Here is a 23185-nt window from a genome sequence, read left to right as displayed (position 1 = left end):
GATATCCTAACAGGCATCGCCTTTTCATAAATATGTTATCTTTATCTATAAGTGAACCGACTAAAATCAATCCATACACATGCCTTTCTGCAACCTATGCTAAATTTCATGTCATTCGCCAAGATTTAGAGTCGATTTAAAGCCAACTTGATATTTGGTATGCCGCACTGTTCAAAATTTAATCTCAATCAGACACCCGTTCGAAATATATATGGAAGCTATGCACCAATTTCAACAAAACATCTGAACTTGATACGTTGTGCAAAATTTCGTGTCAATCGGACAAACATTAGTAGATTCGGGCGCCATTTACATTAAGTCGGACGAAAATACACATATGGGAGCTATATCAAAATCTGAACCGATTTTCACGAAACTTAGCACACACCATTTCATACTCAATTCAATACGCTAGGCCAATTTCGTAAAAATCGAAAAAATATAGGGGCTTGATACTATATTTACATAAAATCGGAGGAAAGTATATATGAGAGCTATATCTAAATCTAAACCGATTTTTACGAAACTTAATACACATCATTTTAGATTTAATCCAGTACGCTGTGCCAAATTTCGTGCAAAGAGAACTATATATAGAAACTATGGTGCATCCATTTACATTAAATCGGACGAAAATATATATGGGATCTATACCTAAATCAGAACCGATTTTCACGCAATTTAACACACATCATTCTAGACTTAATCCAGTAAGATGTGTCATATTTCGTGTAAATGGAAAAAAATGTAAGAACTTTGGTGTTTCATTACTATAAAATCGAACTAAAATATATGTAGAAGCTATATCTAAATCTGAACCGATTCTTACGAAACTTAGCACACATTATTCTAAACACAATTCAGTACGCTAGTACGATGTACCAAATAGAAATATATATAGGAGCCTTGATACACTATTTATATAAAATCGGAGGAAAATATATATGAACCGATTTTCACAAAACTTAACACACATCGTTTTAGACTTAATCTAGTACGATGTGCCAAATTTCGTGCAAATAGAAATATATATAGGGACTTTGGTGCACCATTTACATTAAATCGGACGAAAATAAATATGGGGATTATATCTAAATCTGAATCAATTTTTACGAAAATTAACACATATCATACTAGGCTCAATTCAGTACCCTATGCGAAATTTCATACACTATTAACATAAAATCGGATGAAAATATATATGGGAGCTATATCTAAATCTAAACCGATTTTCAGGAATCTTAGCACTCATCATTCTAGGCTCAATTCATCTAAATCTAAATATCTATACCTGAACCGATTTTTCACAATTTAATTAGGGTTTGACATAATTTTATGTGGTGACTCAAATATAAAATTTTAACCTTACATTATATGGGTCTAATCAATAAGGAAATTTAGCGAAGTGCACATAAAATATTTACAATGCACCTAATATTTAAATACTTTGCCGAGTAGTTTAATACAAAAAAAAAAAGAAATCAGAAACGAAAATAACCAACATTTGTATAATACTCTGCTCATCGACATTCCAAGTAATGGCTTGATAAAAACCACGTAGAAACAAATTGTAAACCTTGACAGAACGTTGAATAATTGTCAATGTTTCTATTCTATTTTTTCCATTCAAAACAGTAATATTTGTTGTTTATTAAAACTTTAAAAACAAAACAAATAAACAAACAATGGGCAAGAAAGATAAGAAAAAGGAAGAGTAAGTTTGCAATAACAATAAATGGTTGGCTTTCTTAAGTCTGTGTTCATTGTAGAAAGGCTAAAAAAACGACTCATGAAAGAAAAAACAAAAACAAGAAAATCAAAACTGATAACACATTTCTCACAGTGTACTTGTTTAAAATGCTTTTGTGTTATACGAAACATTTAATTGAAATTATATACTAATCGCTATGAATTTTATATACATTTAGGGCGGATCCAGCACCACCAGCCGATGCTCCTCCAGCTGATGCCCCACCAGCAGGTGAGGGTGGAGATGGCGAGATTGTTGGAGGACCACGTAATCCTCAACAGATTGCGGCACAAAAACGATTACAACAAACCCAGGCACAAGTCGATGAGGTAAGGTGATATTCGAAAAAAAAGTGAAATGAAAATATTAAATGGGAACTAAAATATTTTTTAAATGGAAAAAATTAAAAGAAGCATAAATATATATACATAAATATGTTAGACGGGAGTCATATCTGAAATTAAGATATAAAAAGTTAAGTTAGAGAGTCTCTAACCCCACACAGAGAGATGCATGGTAAAAAAGAATGATGCATGTTTGGGCGCCATCGCCAGTATCATCGTGCCATAATTTTGTGGGCTGGTTTCCATTAATTAGACACTACAAGAGGGAACTTAATAATCTGAGAGAGCGGTCCGACTGTACAAACGAGAACACCTATATCTGAATCGACTAGAACGAATCAGATTGTTTTTTTACTTAGCAGACTCAATTCTATTATGAGAGCCTATGTGACACATGGACTGGATATGGACAAATATATATAAATATGTTTGGAGGGCTGTCATATGTGAGATTCAGATATAAAAAGTTAAGTTAGATCGTCAGGTACAAAAGAATGATGCATGTTTGGGCGCCATCGCCAGGATCATCGTGCCATAATTTTGTGGGATGGTTTCCATTAATTAGACCCTACAAGAGGGAACTTAATAATCTGGGAGAGCGGTCCGACTGTACAAACGAGAACACCTATATCTGTATCGACTAGAACGAATTAGATTGTTTTTTTTTTTACTTAGCAGACTCAATTCTATTATGAGAGCCTACGTGACACATGGACTGGATATGGACAATGAACACGCATCATTTGTTTAAGGGAACCCCCTTTAAAGACATACAAGATATGTTGTTTTGCAGTTGTGTTTTGTAACTAATGAAAAGTCCTTCTTTTTGACGGCGGACTTTATTTCCGATCTCTGGAACGTTCGAATCCAAAAATTCCAACCGCAGTAGAAAGAGTACATGTCTGACTCTGGTATTAACACAGCACAAAAATGTTGTGTGTGAAATTAGATTTTGGGAAAAATTTCTTATTTTCTATCAAAAACCGGCGGACTTTATTTCTGTTCTCTGGAACGTCAAAATCCAACAATTCCAACCGCATTAGAAAGAGTACATGTCTGGCTCTGGTATTAACACAACACAAAAGTTTTGTGTGTGAAATTAGATTTTGGGTTTGAAAATAAGGAAGATCTTGACCGATTACATTTATCCTATTTCATATATATATATATATATATATATATATGATAATTAAATTATCAGTTTTTTTTTAATTAAAAATAATCAGTTTTTTTAAAAAAAAACCTTCAATTTTCAAACCGTGTTATATCAAAACCGTGTACAAAAAGACCGTGTAAAAACAGACTTAGGTGTATATACAAAAAAACGTGTTAAAATTTGAAAAGGATTGAATTTTTAGTTTTTGAGATATCGTGCCGCCATTGTTTCAAGAAAAACGCGAGTTTGAGAAGCCGTCTTCAAGAGTTGGATTTTCATCAGAACAATTAATGTTCTGTCTCCTGACATGAAATATAGTTAAACCTGGATCATCTTCCAATAAACTCCAAAAGGGGTCTGACACATATTTGACAGTCTTTAAAAAGGAATTTGTATGGTACACTTAGTACGAATTTCCAAAAGTAGCTCCAATACCAATACGAATTTTCAATACGAAAATTGGATTAGAATCGTTGAAATGTTCTTTCAACAATCGAACAGGCAAACAGACAGTATCTGAAAGTGTTTTATGCGAGTACCTGCCCATAGGCCTACCTCGCAGTGGCTGAGCCACAGGCAGATATGCGCCCACCAGGGCACCAGCACCAAAGTGCTGTACCAATCGGAGAGCATGCAGAAGGCATACTCTCCCCCTTGGTGAGGGGCGAAACCACAACCCCCGCGAAGCTCCCCAGGGGGCCACACCAACTGTCAGGCTGGATCGACAGATCCAGGGGCACCTGACACCCGCGGTACGGAAAACCTCCGCTCAGGCTCGAGACCGAAGCCTCTCCCAGTTCGACACAAGTCCGGGCTGGTATCCCAAAACAAAAATAACAACGGCAACGACATCAAATAACCGCAAGTGACAAGGAAGACTTTGCCACAGGCAGTGGCGACGATGAACAAATGCACACAACACAAACAATTAACATGCTGTCCTCACGGACTGCACAAAGGGCCCAAGGACCGCGGCAACGGACATCACAAGACAAACAATCAACGAAACTGCCCTCACGAGCAGCCTACACGACATCCACAACCGCAGAAGTGGCTTCCGCGAAGTAGAGACACCGCGAACCTCCCACGATGCGGAACGACAGCAGAGCACAGCAGCCACAGCTCTCCACCAACAACCGCACCAACGCCAACCGGCGCACCAACCCACCACCACCCGGTGCAACCGACCAAACCCAACTGCAAGGGGCTATGCACGAGGACCACCTCCGCTAAGTACTGTCCTTCTCCTAAATGCTTCACGAGCAAAACTACTTAAACAACTAAAGGTCCGATCATCTTCAAGTGCCCTACTAAAATCCCACCCCGCCCCTCTATTCGATATACCCATACTTGCAAAATCTCTAATGTCATCATAGTAACAGCATTCCGTCAGTATATGCTTCCAGTCCTCAGTCATCCCGCACCCACATAAATCCGTCTGGGCAAGGCCTCTCTTATGCAGAAAAGCATTGAGAGAGCCATGCCCCGTCAGTAAGAAACCAGTACTTAAGCCGAAGCGAAACAGACAAACAAACAAACAGACGAATATATAATCTAAAAATCTAATATTATCTAAAAATCAATGATATATTTGATATATTTTATGGAGAGTATCAGAAGCAAACCCGCAAAAGGTTTCTTTCCTATTTTTATGTGCATGTATGAATTAAAAATTTTGTATTTAGAATTTCTTATTAATAAATATTGTTCGCCTTATCTTCTTCTTTTCGTCAGGTTGTTGATATTATGCGAACAAATGTTGAAAAGGTACTCGAAAGAGATCAAAAGTTATCGGAATTGGATGATCGTGCCGATGCCCTGCAACAGGGTGCCTCACAATTTGAACAGCAGGCTGGTAAATTGAAACGAAAGTTCTGGTTGCAAAATTTGAAGGTAATATCCATTTTATTTCATTTCAAATATGAAATATTAACAAATATTATTATTATTACGATTTTTAGATGATGATTATAATGGGTGTTATTGGTCTCGTTATTGTGGGCATTATTGCAAGTAAGTTTCTAATATATTTTACAGCTACATATATAAGATTAAATAAAAAGGATTTTAAGGATATTAAAAGGTTACATGTAATGTGTACATAAAGTAATATACATTAATGCATCACATACATATTTTTTTTTTTTGAATAACCGTTTGTTCAAATATCGATTGCACGCATATATAATATACAATGACATGTACATTTCCACCAATATATGCAAGTTTCACAACATATTTTTTTCATTTTTATTATTACTATTTTTTTAGATTTTTATTATTTATATTTTATTTGTTTTTATTACTTGTTATGTAATTTCATGCAAACTGAAATCAAATCCTTAATATTGTATACAATTCAATGGGCTTGTGATTAATTTATACATTATATTTTATGCACATGCATTTCTCAATAACAACTTCAGTTATGACCAAAAATACACAAATAATAATGAACCAGCATTTTTGTATTTTTGAATTTATAAATGTGATTTTTACTATCTATATGAAAAATATTATGAATTTGAATTTTAATTTTGGATAATTTTTCTGATCAATATGCGAATCACTTCAGAGCCAAAAAACTAGATTTTAGAATTTATTTTTCGTAAGACCTTCATAAAACCATAAGCTTGGTTATTAATTAAAATTAATCCTGTTAACGTCCTTCAGAGCTATAACCGTGGATTTTCGAGTTACTTTTTAATAGTTTTTCAAATCTATACTTTTTTTACCTATTTTTAATTGGAATTCCGATACATACGCGTTGATTTTTCAAAAAGATTTCTAAATAATAATCGTTGAGTTTTCAACATGTTTTTGAATGGTATTTCTAAACAGGAGTTAAAAAAGGGCCTTAAATATAGAGCCCTCGGCGTGGATTTATTAAACCTATCTTTATGAGTCATTATTGTTATTTTTATTTTTACAGTTCAAATATAGGGCACATATATACAAAGCAACTGAAATTGCAAAGATAATAAATGCCGTATAACTTTATCAAAAATAAAAATATAGTGTTGATTTTTTAGTTTTAAATTGGGTACTTCATTCACTTAAAACAAAAAAAAGAAACAAAAGCATATATGTAAAATTCATTTTGAAACCAGTGAGCGGAGCAGCATAGTCGGACGGGGCCGACCATACGAACTCTTTCTGCAGATTCCGAATATTACCAATATTCAGTACAGCCCTTCTAATTACTTGCCCATATTCCCTTCAACGTGGATTGTGTAGTGATATTCGGCTTATAATTATATCGAAAAACACAAAAAATTAACTTTTCGTTCCACTTCATCCCAAAATAATTATCTGATCAACACAGAAAAATAAAGGCGTTGTCCCTGACCTACTCTGGAACCTCTTGGAACATTTCAAAAGGGATCATCGCCATATTCCCGCCCTCTAGTGTAGTAATGATTTATTAAATAATATTTGAATACGTAAGCACCTGTAAATATTTACGTGTAACTCTCACATTCTTTGGCCCAATCCCCTTCTCCATATAAAAATTCGAGATGTTTGGGCCATTACTGTGGCCTCTGAAGCGACCAGAAAAACCGACAAAAATTAAGTATCTGTTCCATTTCATCCCCTAAATATTACCCGATCTTTACCAAAAACAATAGGGGTCTTCATTGAGCCGAACTCATCCTACATGCAAAATTTCGAAGATTGGTGAAGATTGGCCCATAACTGTGACCTGCACGTGTTTACAAATTATAATGGACAGACGGACGGACCGACACACATGTCTAGATCGACTCATCTAGTCGAGATATGACTTAAATGTGGGTCTAGGACCAATATTTCGCGGTATAAAAATGTGTATAAAAATGATAATGTATGGAAAAATAAATTGTCTCAATTATTGATAGAACAAAACTAACTACTGCTCGAGAACAATTTAGTTCTGAAATTTTAGTTATTTTGATCAACGAATTATATCGAATGGGCAAAAAATTTCATTTCAAAGTTCAACGGAAACCTTCAACAAAGCCCTTTTATTTCTGAAAAATCGGGAAGCCAATTGTGGTTCTCGCAAAAGCTCATATTAATTGGAATCCGAATCAATGGATAAATATTTTGTTCTCGGATGCATTAAAGTTTAATTTTAAAGGCTCAGACACGAACTGGCTGTTTTTCTTTTTATGGACTTCGATCTGTTTACGAGAATTATGATCGGATCGGATTGTTTTTAGAAATGTGTTTAAAAACTTTTGGGTGTTTCAGCTTCACAATAACTTTAAATATACACCGAATATACATGCCGGAGATTGGTTTCGGGAGTCAAAAATCAAAAGTAACCTCTTCCCTAACATTTAGGAAGCGAGGATCAGATTAAGCGTCTTATATATCCAATGCCTATTACGTGTGCCACCGTAATACAAAATTAATGGTTACGATGTCGTTTACTAGCTACATTTACATATTTTATGGAAAAAAAATTAAAAAAGTTGTTTTAGTTTTGACCAAGCAAAATTAGGTGAATTTATTTTTCCATACATTTGGTCTGTTCCAGTACTTTTTTAATAGCAAATCTAGTAAAAGGGAAACATTTCAAAATTGCTCTCAGAGTACAAAATAATTTGAAAAATTCGAGAACGCAAATCTAGTAAATAAGCCAAAATTAGGTGGCAATACTTCAAAATCAACATAACAGCGTTCCTGTTTACAATTTTTACTCGACCAAATTTCTCGAGTAAAAAGTTTTCAAAGAGAACGCCATTTTGTTTTGTGCTCTCTTAAATTTGATTCAATGTTTTACCAGTTTTGCGGGTTGAGGAATGGTTTTCGAGCAATGGTGGGCAAAATTTCTCTTAAAAAATGTTTAAGGGAAAATAAAAACATGAATTATTCTTCAGAATTTATTAAATTTAATATTTTTAAAGCATCAATCAACGCTGGTGTGCAAGTCTGCCCAACTATGTTTTCGAGTAAAAAGTTGCAAAACATGTAAAATGGGTAGATTCTTTTAGGTTCTGGAACGGAACTATTATTTTTTATTTCAAAATAAATTTTGGGGTTAAGTTTTTTGTTTTTTAAAAGTGAATAAATTACATATTTATATTTCTGAAAAAAATGCTATTAACTTATTTTAAAAAAAAGTTACAGGACATTTATTAAGTTTGCAATTTCATTTGCTTTAGTTTTGGCCAACAGTGTATTCATACAATTTTGGCCAACAGTGTATTCAATCAGTAATTCCATTTTTCTATCTTCCATGTAAAAGTTAAATATCAAATCTCATTTATATACTCCTATATTAAAAAGCTCATACTTTTTTAATTTGATATATTAATTTCAAGAATTCACGATTTTAAATCATAAATGTCATATTATTTATGGTCCATACTGCGTATACTGAATAAAAAAATATCATTAAGTATACATACGTACATTATTTTGCATTTTGATATTTTGTTAGCGTTCGTGAAAGGGGAAAAATCATTTACATTCCATATATAACAAATGATGTATTATAAAATAGTTCAATATTAATAGTTCATATATTAATATTCAATCACAATACATGAAATATTCAATCGCGATAGCAAGAAATTTTGTGTTAAAAAAAAAAAAACAATAATTACACTGATTTCTAATATAAATATTCATTTTACAGAAAAAGATGAACATGATTAAAATTTATCTGCAAATATTAAAATAAAAAATATATATATAGTAAAAAAAAACTTTAATATAAATATAAAAATAAATCTAAGGTAAAATATATAATAATTAATTAAAAAAATAATACATTAAGGTATAGCTAAAGAACAAAAATTTACATTTGTGAAATTAGTCATAAAAAAATTTTAAGCTACCACAGAAATAGATATCATAAATGTTATTATACATGTATTTGCTACAGGGGTTAATTAACATTCCATCACATCGGACAGAAATGTCTCGTGTAATATACCTCTATGTTAATTTAACATTTATATATTTTCTTTTATTTTATCATATGTGTTATAAATATATAATTTAATTTGATTAATTAATTTATTTTGTTTGTCAATCTCCTACCCCGCCTACCTTAATGCACAATTATCTATCGTAAAAACTATTTGCACATGGCATAATTTTCTTTAATGTTTAGACTCACTTTTTGGTGGTTCGTCAGCAACACCACCACCACAAGCACAACCATCACCACCACTACAATACAATGAGCAATATCCCCATGAATATTCCAAACATCATTCGGGACAATTGGAGCATGGCGGTGCTGTTGCAATGGATTCAGATTCAAGGCAACAACATCACCACCATCCCTCGCCAGGAGATGAACAAATTGCCTCGGAACCAGTTGGCGAAGCACCAGAAATTGCACAACATCAACCATTAACGGCTAATGAAAATAACGAACACATCCACACTGACACAATACCTTCAGCACAAAATTAAACCAAACAAAAATTGTCTTAGTAAATCACTAAACTAAATTCAAAATTGTAAGCTAAATTTTAGGATTTATATTTTTGTTGTTCTTCTTTTTCCTTTTAAATGGGCTTTAATCTATCTGGCTTTATTGGCATTAATAATTAAATTTGCTTTAATTGTATTTTATTTGTGTTGTTTAATTTCGTTTGTGTTCTTATTTTGTTGTGGTTTTTTATTTTTTTTTTACGTTTTTGATAACATATCGCTCATTTGCTGCATAACCGGTATAAATAAAAAATTACTTACACCGTACAGGTTACTTACCTCTACAGCTTCTCAATCTCAAAAAGCCTGTACGATATATTCCTTTGAATTTTTTACACAAGTCTGATATAGCAAACAATTCTGCATAATTAACTGAAAAATCACGATTTTTGATTTATGTCGATCTTGCAGCAAATGAGCGATATATCAATGATTATATATTATTTTTGCAAAGCTATAGAATAATCTCTCACACCAGTATGATGTATGACATTAGTGGAGTTGGATAAACTAGGTCACGAAGCGGATCGATCTTTTCTATTCCTTTTGTTCCTCTGCTCCATATAGTTCATTTGCTATATATATATACATATATATATAATTTTTATTATTTACACAATATTAAATAGACGAGCATATTTACATATTTGTAAAAATTTGGCAGCAACAGAAAAACGAACAAGAACTATTGAAATATATGGGAAGAAAGGAACAAGATCAGTGAAAGGAACTAACGAAGTGGACCTAGTTCCTATCATTCCTTTATCGGAATAGTTCCAATGAACTAGTTCGTTCCGGAACTATTCAACTCTAATATCATTTTATACCATAAATATAAATAATGTATACCTCTATGTGGTGTATAGAACAAATTTTGTCTATAGCAGAGCTATAAAAGGTTTATCGAGATACTTATTTCCAGTCTCTGGATAATATTTCGTAGCGTTGCAAACACGGCAGGGTAAAATTAGAGCCAATTCTGTTAAAAAACGTATTTAAAATATTGAATAATGAGGGGTAATGATATTTTTGATAGAAATATTCGAATATTCCACTCGATGGGGATCCAATATATAAAAATATAACTAATTTGCTTGCCACACTCCTAAAAATACCGAAATTATGGATGTAAGGTATGAATATAATCCCCATACCAAATTTCAAAATGTTTGCTCTTTTGCTCTTTGCTTTTGCTCTTTTTCGCATGTTATTCAAAACATATCAAATGTAATTCGAGAATTCCATTTGTAATTCTCAACATACAATTTGCAATTCGAGAATTCCATTTGCAATTCATAACATATCAGTTGTAATTCGAGAATTTCATTTGTAATTAAGGGGACCCCCCCCCCATTCTCGGGGTCAAAATTTTATAATATAATTGGAATCTACACTAAAATCTCAAGAACCCTTGAAGATATAGCCGATTTATTGTGTCAACATCAAGTGACGGCTAAAGGGCTTCTCAAACTTTAAACACGTTTTTCTCTTTTGCGAATGGCGATCACGATAACTCAAAAACTAATAATCCAATCGGTTCCATATTTTGACACGTTTCTCTGGGTGTGTATAGCTCTCGTATGAACTAGGATAAAGCCAATCGGTGAAGATCTTCCTTATTTTTTAACTTGGTTTGCGGTAAAAAATATGCGATTTTCAAAAAAAAAATCAAAGTTCCGCCATTTTGTTAATTGTTGTGCGAAGTCAATAATCCTAGTTCATACGAGAGTCAGACATGTACTCTTTCTAACACCCTTGGAATTTTCGGATTCCGATGTTGCAGTGAGGAGTTATCATGCCCGCCATCAAAAATAAGGACTTTTCTTTGATAACAAAAAACAACAAAAATTGTTTTTCTTCCTTTTTAAATCTTCAAATATATATGTGCAAAGTTACAAACCTTAACAAGCATTGGTATTCATTTACCAGCCCATTTAAAATCTTAAATATAAAAAATCGAGAATGGGGGGGTTCCCTTAATAAAATACCTTTCGAAATTCATAGAATTCCATCTGAAATTCATAAACTTCCATTTGAAATTATAAGGATTGCATTTGAAATTCATAAACTTTCATTTGAAATTAATAAAATTCCATTTAAAATTTAAAAATTGCATTTGAAATTCTTAACATTTGATTTGAAATACATAACATTTCATTTGTTATTCATAACATTTAATTTTAAATTCGAAAAATATTATTGGTAACACAAAAGGAATATGTATGATTTTGAAATGAATTGTTACAAATTACAACTGAAATATTATAAATTTCAAGTGAAAAGTTATAAATTTCATGTAGAATTGAAACTCTGCAAATTTCAAATGGAAATATACCAATTTCAAATGATTTTTTTTAAATTTCAAGTGGAAGTTTTTGAATTTCATATGAAAAGTTTAAAATTACAAATAAAAAGTTGTGAATTACCAATTACATACTCGAATTACAAGTGAAATGTTATGAATTGCAAATTGAGTTTTCGAATTACAAATGAAATTCTCGAATTGCAGTTGAAACGTTTTGAATAACATTTGAAAAAGGTGTAGTCAACCACTCAATCCCAATTGTACTAAATTTAGACTTTTTCGTACACTTATTGTACTTATATCAAAACAAAATCCTTATTTCAAACTTACACAATAGTCTAGTCTATCTATCTATGATCCGAAAGGAAACAAGTCTCACTCGGTCAACGACTTTGACCAAATACTATTTTTCATACCATTTATAACTATTTCCCACCATCGATTCCAATGTTATATTTTTAATATTCTATTTGGAATATTTTTATCACAAATCGAGTGAGTCCAAGGTGTACTCCTTCGTCCAAAACTAATATTTATATTTTAGTCCGAATTTTTAACAATTTTATATATAGAAGAACTTCTATCGGATTCGGACTAAACAAACAAAAATATTTTATTAAGCCTTTGAGTCCCGATTTTTTTCCATAATCACAGAACAATTTTCTGTTCAAAGATTTAATGCAACTATCCTAGATAGAATATGCAAACATTTGACATCGCTACATCCTTGCATTCTGGAGATACAGTACATTATTTCTGAAAAATAAAAATTTGATTTTTTTTAGATTTTTCTTGGATATGTGTCGTCCATAATCAGGTCTTGACACAGGAAATCCAAAGAAGGCTTATCTACTAGCTTTAAAATAAATATGAAATACAGAAGGTCTTCCAATACTAAATGACTAACCAATTTAACAAATTATCTTTAATATAAACTAATATTTCTTAAGCTAAGCTAATATACTATGCCTTTGCAGTCTAATGCAAAATGTAAATATAAAATAATTATATACCTTTAGATAAATAAGTAATTATGTATGAATGTGTCTATTAATGCTTTCAATAATCTCTACCAGTCAATGTTCATATGTCTACCAAACATCCACTGAACTTTTACTAACATTTTGCTATTTTTTTTTTTCTTTAAATCTTCCTTTTATCTCAAAACCCGCAAATTTAGATAAACTTGGTCTAATAGGCAGTGAGCCACAGCCCCAGTATCCACCACAATATTATATGCCGCCACCACCACAACCACCACCACAGGCAGCTGGTACTGGTGGTGGTACATCATCGTTGGTCGCAGATGATACTAAACAACATGCAGCAGCAGGCGGTGTATAAGAGAATTAGTTTTTAATATCAGCTGCAAAAAAATAAGTATAACAACAACAACTACTACTACAACTTAACAAAACAAAAAGGAAAACAACAAAACAGTGTTAAAATTGCTTAAAACTCCCCATAAAACAAAATCATCCAATTTATTTTTTTTCTCTCATTTCTTAAGAAAACAAACACAAACTAATTAAATAATTTTCAAATCTTATTTCCAACAATTAACAAAAACGAAACACACACACTCATACATTCACCCAGACAAATATAACCTCAATTAAAAAAATCCAAAGATGAAGAAAAGATACTTAACAAATAATGGTAAATAAATCTATTTATTATTAATAATAATAAAAACAACAATGCAAATAATACTATATAATAAATATAAAAAACCAACAATTATATTCAAATAATAAAAATAATATCGAAATAATAAACACAACTAGAAAACAAATGTATTTCAATGAAAAAAAAAACACAAACTCAACAATCTTATTGCATAAACAAATAACAATTTCCAATAATACTTCACCAAATATTATAATAATAAAAAAACAGAAGCAGTGGAATACGACAAGAACAAAAAAACTTATTAACAACAATGGGAATTATTACATACATACTAACAAATATATATATATACTTAAAAATAATAATAATACTATTGGGAAAAATAAAACTAAAAGAAAAATGAATAATTAAAGACAAAAAAAACTACAAGGAAACGATAAAGGAGAACCACAACAGAAATAAAAAACACTTAATAAACTACAACAACAAAATATGGTGTAAAAATTATGCAAAACAAAAATAATGATGAAATGATTAGATGATTATTATAAACAGAAAAACAAAAACAAAAAAATGGAAAAGAAATAATTTATTTATGGTTGCATTATTTAATTTCAAATAAATAAAAATTATAACATACAAATAAATTGCATTTGGTGTTTTACTTTTAACAAGGTGGAGGATAATATAAAATTTTAAAATACTTTCTGGAAGTAAAATATTAATATATTTTAATACCATCCCCAACATGAATTTGACATTGGTCGGGACTCAAAACTTGTAAATTATCTGACACGAAAATTGTATATCCTCTGAAGAAACAGATTACAGTATGCTGAAAAATTCTGTATTCTGAAAATGTACGGGACCTATAAAAGAAGGCCTATGCCAAAAAATGCTCCTATATCGACAATTTTCAGGGAATTAGTATTTTGCACACCAAACGCTAAGAATACTAATTTGCAACCATTTAAAAATACCTAAATGGATGGTGGGATCATTATATGGGAGATATGTCAAAGCATATTCACCTAAGTCTGTTTTTACAGAAGAAGCCGTGTAAAAAAAACGTGTAAAAAAGGGAATTCCCCTAAATTAGTGCTATTCACATTTGATTTGACCAGTAAAAATTGTTTGTACGCGCTAAAGGGGAATTCACATAAATCTTTAAGCTAGTGTTCGCAAACTATCGATACTATCAATGGTTTCAGACTTTTTTCTTTCATAAATACTTTTTTGTGATATGAACATACATCGCAAAAATTAAATTTGACAAAAAGTACATAAAATTTCAAATCGTGCTAAATGGAATAAAATCGTGTAAAAAAAATAAAAATACTCAGTTTAAAAAAAAAAAAAACTTTCAATTTTCAAACCGTGTTATATCAAAACCGTGTACAAAAAGACCATGTAAAAACAGACTTAGGTGTATTGAACATTTTCGGTATATAATGAATTAGCGGCAAAAAATCAGGTCGAATCAAAAATGTGAATAAATTCGAGAGTTCACTGTACTTAAAATGAGGCGGATCTTTTATATGGTGACTAAGTCAAACCAAGTATTAATTTTTTCTATAAATACTTCTCATCCTTCAATAACCCGGAATGCAAAATGCGGCTAAACTCTTAACAATACAAAAAAGGGTGACTTTATATATAGGGGCTTTCATCAAAAAAATATTAAAACGTTTCAGTCGGTGTTGTTGACAGTTGTATACCCTCAGCCTATGGCCTGCACAGGTTTTATTACTTTTATTGGGAGGTACCAAAGAGAGTGGAAGCATGATTTCCATCTTAATCTAAGTTTTGTAAAATAACGAGTCAATTTATGCATGTCAGTACGTCTGTCTGTCCATGTTAAATTGTAAACAAAGTACAGGTCGTATTTATGATCCGAATGGGATGAAATTGGCAACAGCACCTTCATTTGACCCAAGGACAAACCCTATTGAAATTGGGAAAGATCGGTTTAGATTTAGATATAGCTCCAATATATATTTTCGTCCGATTTAATTTAAAAGTCCCTATGCATCGTCTATGCAAGTCTGTTATGATGAGTGGTAAGTTTCGTGACAATCCCACATATATTTTCGTCCGATTGAACGCCAAATCCCCTATGTTCCCTTCAATTTGCACGGAATATGGCACAGCGTACTGAATTGAGTGTGAAATGATGTTTACTAAGATTTGTGAAAATCGGCTCAGATTTAGATATAGCTCTCGTATATATTTTCGTCCGATTTAATGGAAATGGTGTACAAAGTCCTTATATATCTTTTGATTTGCACAATATTTGGCCTAGTGTGCTGAATTAAGTCTGGAATGATGTGTGTGAAGTTTTGAAAAATCGGTTCAGATTTATATATAGCTCTCATATACATTTCCATCCGATTTTATGTTAATGGAGCACCAAAGCCTCTATGTTTCCTTCAATTTGCACGAAATATGGCACAGCGTACTGAATTGAGTCTGAAATGATGTTTACTAAGATTTGTGAAAATCGGCTGAGATTTACATATAGCTCCCATATATATTTTTGTCCGATTTTATATAAATGGTGCACAGAAGTCCCTATATATCTTTCGATTTGCCCGAAATTTGGAATAGCGTACTAGTCCAGTTTGCTTGAGCATTAAGTTAGCTTTAAGGGGACCCCCCCCATTCTCGGGTTCAATTTTTTTTTATTTAATTCGAATCTACACTAATTCAAGAATGTCCCTACAAAATTTCAAGTGAAAATCTCAAGAACTCTTGAAGATATATCCGATTTATTGTGTCAGCATCAAGTGACGGCTAAAGTGCTTCTCAAACTTTAAACGCGTTTTTCTCTTTTGTGAATGGCGGGCACGATAACTCAAAAACTAATAACCCAATCGATTCCATATTTTTACACCTTTCTCTGTGAGTGTATAGCTATCGTGTGAACTAGGATAAAGCCTATCGGTGAAGATCTTCCTTTTTTAACTTGGTTCATGGTCAAAAATCGGCGATTTTCCAAAAATATTTAGGTCCGCCATTTTGTTAATTTTAGAGCGAAGTCAATAATCCTAGTTCATACGAGAGCCAGACATGTACTCTTTCTAACACCGTTGGAATTTTCGGATTCCGATGTTCCAGTGAGGAGTTATCATACCCGCCAGCAAAAATAAGGACTTCTCTTTAATTACAAAAAACAACAACAAAACAATTACAAAATTTTTTTGTAAATAATTTTTCCTCTCTTTTAAATCTTCAAATATATATGTGCAAAGTTAAAAACCTGAACAAGCATTGGTATTGATTTACCAGCCCATTAAAAATCTTGAAAAATCAAAAACGGGAATGGGGGGTGGGATTTTTAATTTGCTACCGATGGTTGTTCGTGTTCTATACCACAATGATAATGTTGACTTTTCTCAATAAATTACCAAAGATAGTTCCTTGATTAGTGTTTTCACAAATTCAAATCAAATTTGTGTATTCCACTTTGGAAAAACATTTATAAGATCGATCGAACGTATGAGATCGGTAGTGTGTCTCTGAAAAAATCGCATCTATGGAACCCACTTAGGGTTGATTATCTAAATCATTCCGATTTCACAATTTCCATCTGTAAAAGATTCATGGGAGGTATATACATAACTAATGGAAATTATTTTAATTATAGGGTCGAACATTTCTTATAGAAAGACCCATAAAAGTTTGTTTACCCACAGAAGTTCTGTGGAACATCTTATTTGTATAATTTTCTAGACAAAAAAGATTTCTTAATAAAGAAACGGACGTGATATTTTGACCAAGAAATATAAATACGGATACTACAAATATGCAAAGGAGTTCTTAGTTTTATTTAGCATAAATGCATATGTATGTATGAATATTTATAACAAATTTTAAGGACTCAAATATTCTTAGTAAAGTGGAAAAGATAAATTTGTACAGTGTTCTAACACTAACAGTGTTCAAACACTTGGAGTCTATTAAATAACAGGACAAATGTCACTGCTTTCAATTCTCATAAACGTCTTTCCGTTCTCCCATAAGATATACAATACTTAAACACTGTTGACTGAACACCTGATTAAATCACACACAAACACGCATACATTACATTATATCTAATGCAATGATAAGAGATAAACAAGTGGCGCCCAACATCAACATGTCATTGTCATCAACGCCAACGCGAAATGTTAATATTTATCCAATAACAAGTCGTTTATTTTAATCAAGGTAAATATCAAAGGATACAAAAACAGGTTTAACATAACGTTTATAGCAAAAAATAAAACATACACATGCATATCACCACTATATCCTTTCTTTTCGTTTAGGACTACATACGAGGTAACCAAAAAACAAAATCTAGGACATGTGCTCATTAAAGAATTTGGAAATATGGAAATGTCTTCCCCTTGAAAATAAAAATGCAACCATTGAGAAGGAAAAGAAGTTTCCAAATCCTCATTTCACAAAAGACATGCGCATAATGGAAAGATGGTACGTTCGTATCATGTGTTTAATCATTTGGTAACATCACATTGGGTTGGTTTTGAACAAAATACGTAATTTAGATGAAATATAAACAATAAAAATTGTTAAAACACGTAATTGGCATTACAGAAGAAAATCTATGACCAAAACGGTTGAAGTTTGAGTCGATGTGAAATAGCTCGCATTGCCATGATGCAAATTATTTTAGCTTTAATTTCTCCATAGATTGCAAGTAAAGGATTATCCGTCCTACGGATAATTTGACATCACTACATCCTTGCATTCGGGAGATACAGTACATTTTTTCTGAAAAATAAAAGCCCAATATCAAGAAAACCAAATGCAAAATCGACGAATTTAAATTATTCTCTATATTCTGTTTTGCAAGAATCAAAAATAATTTTAATGGCAGAATTCCTACATTGGAAATACGAAGCGATTTAAACAATTTGGACTGTATAAAAAAATAGTACTGTACACATTTTTGCCCTCTGCTCTATATTGGAAAGCTAATAACTTTGTCAAAATTTGATTTTTTTTTTTATTTTTCTTGTGATATGTGTCGTCCATAATCAGGCCTTGACATAGGAAATCCAAATAATACCTGTCTGTTTGTGGGCAACATTGGACCATAAAGGGTTAAGTAGATAGTTTTTCCTTGTGGGATTCGTGCTGTATCACTTCGCAATTGTATGAAATTTCACACACTATTGGCAAAACAAAGTCCACTGTGTCACGTCGTTTTGTTTACATCGAACGCACAAGAATTGGGATGTCGACATGTAATCCTATAAAAAGCCATATTCTAAAATGTTCCAGCTTCAGTTGTAAACAGCCACAGTTTGTTGTTTTCATTGCTGCTGTGTTGTTATTTTGGTGTGTGAAAGACTTTTCGAGAAAGAAAAACTCACGTGATAAACAAAAACAAAAAAATTCAAAATTTATACATAATTGAAGTTATATTAAAATACAAATTGTTTACATTTATTTTTTTAATAGTAGTTTAGCTTAAGAAAAAAAAATCAATAACAAAATGAGACGAAAAGTGGTAAGTAAATACCGTAATGAATTCCAATACAACTATTGGCCAATTTTTAATAATTTAACGATTAAGGTGTTCTCAAAAATCCTATGGAAAACAATTATAAAATAGCCGAATACTAATATAATATTTTTGAGACGTCTTACCAATTAATGACGTAAATTAAACCAATTGTAAACCTTTGCGTTGAATATCAAAAAGAAGTGTTCTTATACATATTTAATATTAATATAGTAACGCAAATTTGAGAAAAATCAACAAGTGCACCTACTGTTATATGACAATTCAAAATATTAATATTACCTACAGTATACATCAAATAGGACGGTAAATTTCGGGGCGGTAATAAAAGAGATTTATACGGACATGTTAAGGTTCTAACACTTTTTCCCAATACATTTTTAAGTCCTACAAAACTATGTTTGGGGGCGTATTATTGTTTTGGGTGTCCAAAGAGTTGGCCCTAGACCCACGTACCGGTCACCAAATTTCGAATAGTTGCATCAATCGATCTCTCCACTTTAATGTTTTGTCAAAGTACAGGCCGCCACGAAGGAAGGTGATTTGGGAAAAAAATAACATTGACATTTTTGATGAGTATCGGTCGAACAGTTTAGGTTATTTTGTGTAAAAAATACGAAAAACTGCAAGTATTGATGTTGATATGGTAGTTATATTGAGATTAGTAAAGAGGTCTGCCTACATATTTTAATATGGTTAATAGCACATGTACCAATCTAGCTGGATTATGGCGGCCAAGTGTCTATATAGTCCTTGGGTTTTTGATCCTTCAATGTCGTGTTTACCTACCATATTTGTAGGGTAACTCCAAAATGATGAACCAAATATTTATAAAATAGACTTTTCAGTGATACTTTATATACTTGAGCTTTATACTTAAAATACGAATATTTACCATCAAAAATGGTTTTATTGTTTTTTTTTTATTCCCCAGCATTATTTATAAACTTTTTTATGCGCTAAAACTGATTGTATATGCACTATTCATTTTCACTTCGAATACGACACGATTCAGGAATAAAAAGAAGTCATTTGGTGCGAACATTTGTTTAAGGTGTAAATGCAATAAGGAATTTCAATATTTTGAGGTACAACCAGATTTTTTGCATGGGGGGACCTCCACCCCATTTTCTCAGTTTGAAAAAATTTGGTTTTTATTGAATTCGAACCTACACTCATTCAAGAATGTCTCTACAAAATTTACAAAGAAAATCTCAACGACTCTTAAAGATATACACTTTATCTCTCTTATAGATATATACTCATCAAAATAAGGACTTTTCTTAATCACAAACAACAACAAAATTATTTGTAGGAGAGAATCTGAAAGAAAAATTATAACAAATACCCAAATTGGGTCGGGATGCTTATATTGGGGATATGCCAAAAAAATGTCTTACACATTTTATCCTTTTAAGAAGTAAAAATGTGGTTAAATTTGAGCGGATCGAGTTTTTTATACCATTCACCTTGAGGCGGACATTCGAACTGGACTTTTATATAAAAATATGATTTGGTACATTTTCAGTAGAAACATTTCAAAACTTAAAATATCAAACAATAGTCAATTCTGTTAAAAAAACATTCCCAAAATTTCGAATAATGGAATCATGATCTCAATGCGAACCCAAAATACAGTCAATTTGTAAAATGCGACCCATAATAAAACCAGTGAGCGGAGCAAATGATACCCTACACAACTTCCACGAAAGTCTAACTTTTTATGTTCTGACGTTGGGTAATATTTCGCGATATTTGCACCCTCTTGACGGACTAGAGGTCAACAATTATTACTCATTTCTGTACAGCCTTTCTAACTACTTATCTAAATTCCCTTCACCCTTTGTGTTGTGAAGTTCGGCTATCAATTGTGGCCTATAGATCGACTCCAAATTACACAAAAAATAAGTTTTCGGTCCAATTTATCCCAAAACTACTAACTACTATCTAGTGCGGTAATGGGTTACTAAATAATATGAATACGTAACCACCTGTAAATATTTATGTGTAACTCCCACATCCGGGTACATACGACAATATATTTGGTATCGATTTAAAGGTCAACCACTCCTCTTTGATATACTATCAATTTATCGGGTCTATGTCCTTCAGGAGTAAATATATGCGCCATACAATATAAATTTTGTAATTTTTCACACAAAAGTCAGGGTCCATTTGACCCGCTAAATATTGACCGGTCTTTATCAAAACAGGCATGCTTATTCTTTGGCCCAATCCCCTTCTCCATGCAAAAATTCGCAGTGGGGCGACCAGAAAAACCGACTAAAATAAAGTTTTTGGTCCATTTCATCCCCTAAATATTAACCGATCTTTTCCAAAAACAATAGGGGTCTTCATTGGCCAGAACCTATCCTACATTTCGTGAAGATTGGTCCATAGCAGTGGCCTGTATCGTGTTTACAAATTATAATGGACAGACGGACGGACACACATGTCTAGATCGATTCAGCTAGTCGAGATATGACGATCGGTATACTTAAAGGTGGGTCTAGGACCAATATTTCGCGACGTTACAAACTTTTGGGGCTGCACAAAGCTATAATTCCCTGACAACATAGTTGTGTATGGTATAAAAAATCGGTTGATAAGCCTTCCCAAAAACTTAAAAATAAGGACTATTTGGGGGTACGCCTAATTTCGGGGCTATGCCAAAACGTTGACCGATCTTTTTCGAAATTTTCAATATCAAACATCCTACGTGTAGTTGCAATGTCTGTGCAAATTGTAAAGCTCTATATTATATATTGCGATGTCTGTAGTGAATTCAACAGACGAACATGACTATTCGAGTGTTGCAAATGTAATATAAAATAAAAATACTCTAGTATACGATTTTTAACTTATATGAGATGTTCTTGTATAATTTACAAATCATTGAATATTACATACATAATTTTAATATGCAATATGCATGTATAAGGTCAAACCTGACTTTCACCCATACGTAAGGTGGTCTATGTTTGTGATAAATTTCTTATATAAATATTTCTGCATATAATAACTTTCTATATGTTTATATATGGGATATATTTACACGAAAATTTATATTGTAAAGTTTATATATAATGATATATTTATATATATATATATATTTTTTTTTAACTATATAAAATATATCTTAAAAACATTTATATAAAAGTCCTTATTTAGAATGGGATTTTCTGTATTAGATTTTTATTAAATATGAAAATGTACTTTTAATATTCAGGGTGTGACAATGTATCATAAAACTAAAAACAAATAAAACATAAGTGTTTGCATTAAAACTAATGGTAATATATCGCAAAAATAAAATCACAATTTTTCTATTTTTGGGGAAATGTTATCAAATACAATACATACATATACCTACAATTACAAAGTAAATGTAGGTACACACACAAATCAAAAGAATACAATGTAGGTAGATATACTACCCCCACTATGATATTGTCGATATGTGTAAACGTTGATATAATCACATATCGCTAGCCAGCCAACCATCCAAACAACCAACCAACCACCACCCTCTAACAAAAATGACAGCTGAGCTGAGTGGCGAAAAATGCACCACCGGCTAACGAACGACAACATTTATCATCACCACCACCCCCTTTTGGTGAATATGATATGAAATAAAGCTACAGACAAAATCTAAATCTGCTAGAAAATTGGGAAACGGCAAATACACAAAAAGTTGTTTTTTGGGGGAAACGCTATTAACCCTCTGTGTGATAAAGCACAGGAATAAAATTATTGGTGTAGGTGAATATTTGAAATGAAACTAATTCGAAATTATAACAAAAAAACACATGACCAAGAGAATGAAAGTGGCCGCAATCAATTGTGAAAATGTTGAGAGAACAAAAATAAATACGATACAAAGTGGATGAAAACAAGTAGCTGTTTTAGGGGTACAGGGTAAAATCAGCCCTTAAGACCTCAGGCAAAAATGCACAGTGGTTATTGGAGTAAACTTAAATCGAAATTTATATTTTTAAAAAATTTCACAATACCCTTTGCAAAG

The 23185-nt window shown here is 32.0% G+C and overlaps 1 protein-coding gene across 1 annotated transcript; it reads left to right on the top strand.

Moving 5' to 3' along the window:
* The first annotated feature begins 1685 nt into the window (after positions 1–1685).
* Positions 1686–13351, top strand: LOC133331832 (neuronal synaptobrevin). Its single transcript, XM_061540209.1, has 5 exons — positions 1686–1714; positions 1929–2079; positions 4985–5143; positions 5212–5263; positions 13171–13351. The coding sequence occupies exons 1-5, from the start codon at positions 1686–1688 to the stop codon at positions 13332–13334; spliced, it is 555 nt and encodes a 184-aa protein (XP_061396193.1). The 3' UTR covers positions 13335–13351.
* Positions 13352–23185: the final 9834 nt, after the last annotated feature.

Source organism: Musca vetustissima, unplaced genomic scaffold (genome assembly GCF_032173495.1).
Source record: "Musca vetustissima isolate MV318-11 ecotype Yass unplaced genomic scaffold, APGP_CSIRO_Mvet_v1 utg4060, whole genome shotgun sequence".
In the NCBI taxonomy this organism is placed as follows: Eukaryota; Metazoa; Arthropoda; class Insecta; order Diptera; family Muscidae; genus Musca; species Musca vetustissima.
This window is presented reverse-complemented; position numbering and strand designations above follow the sequence as displayed.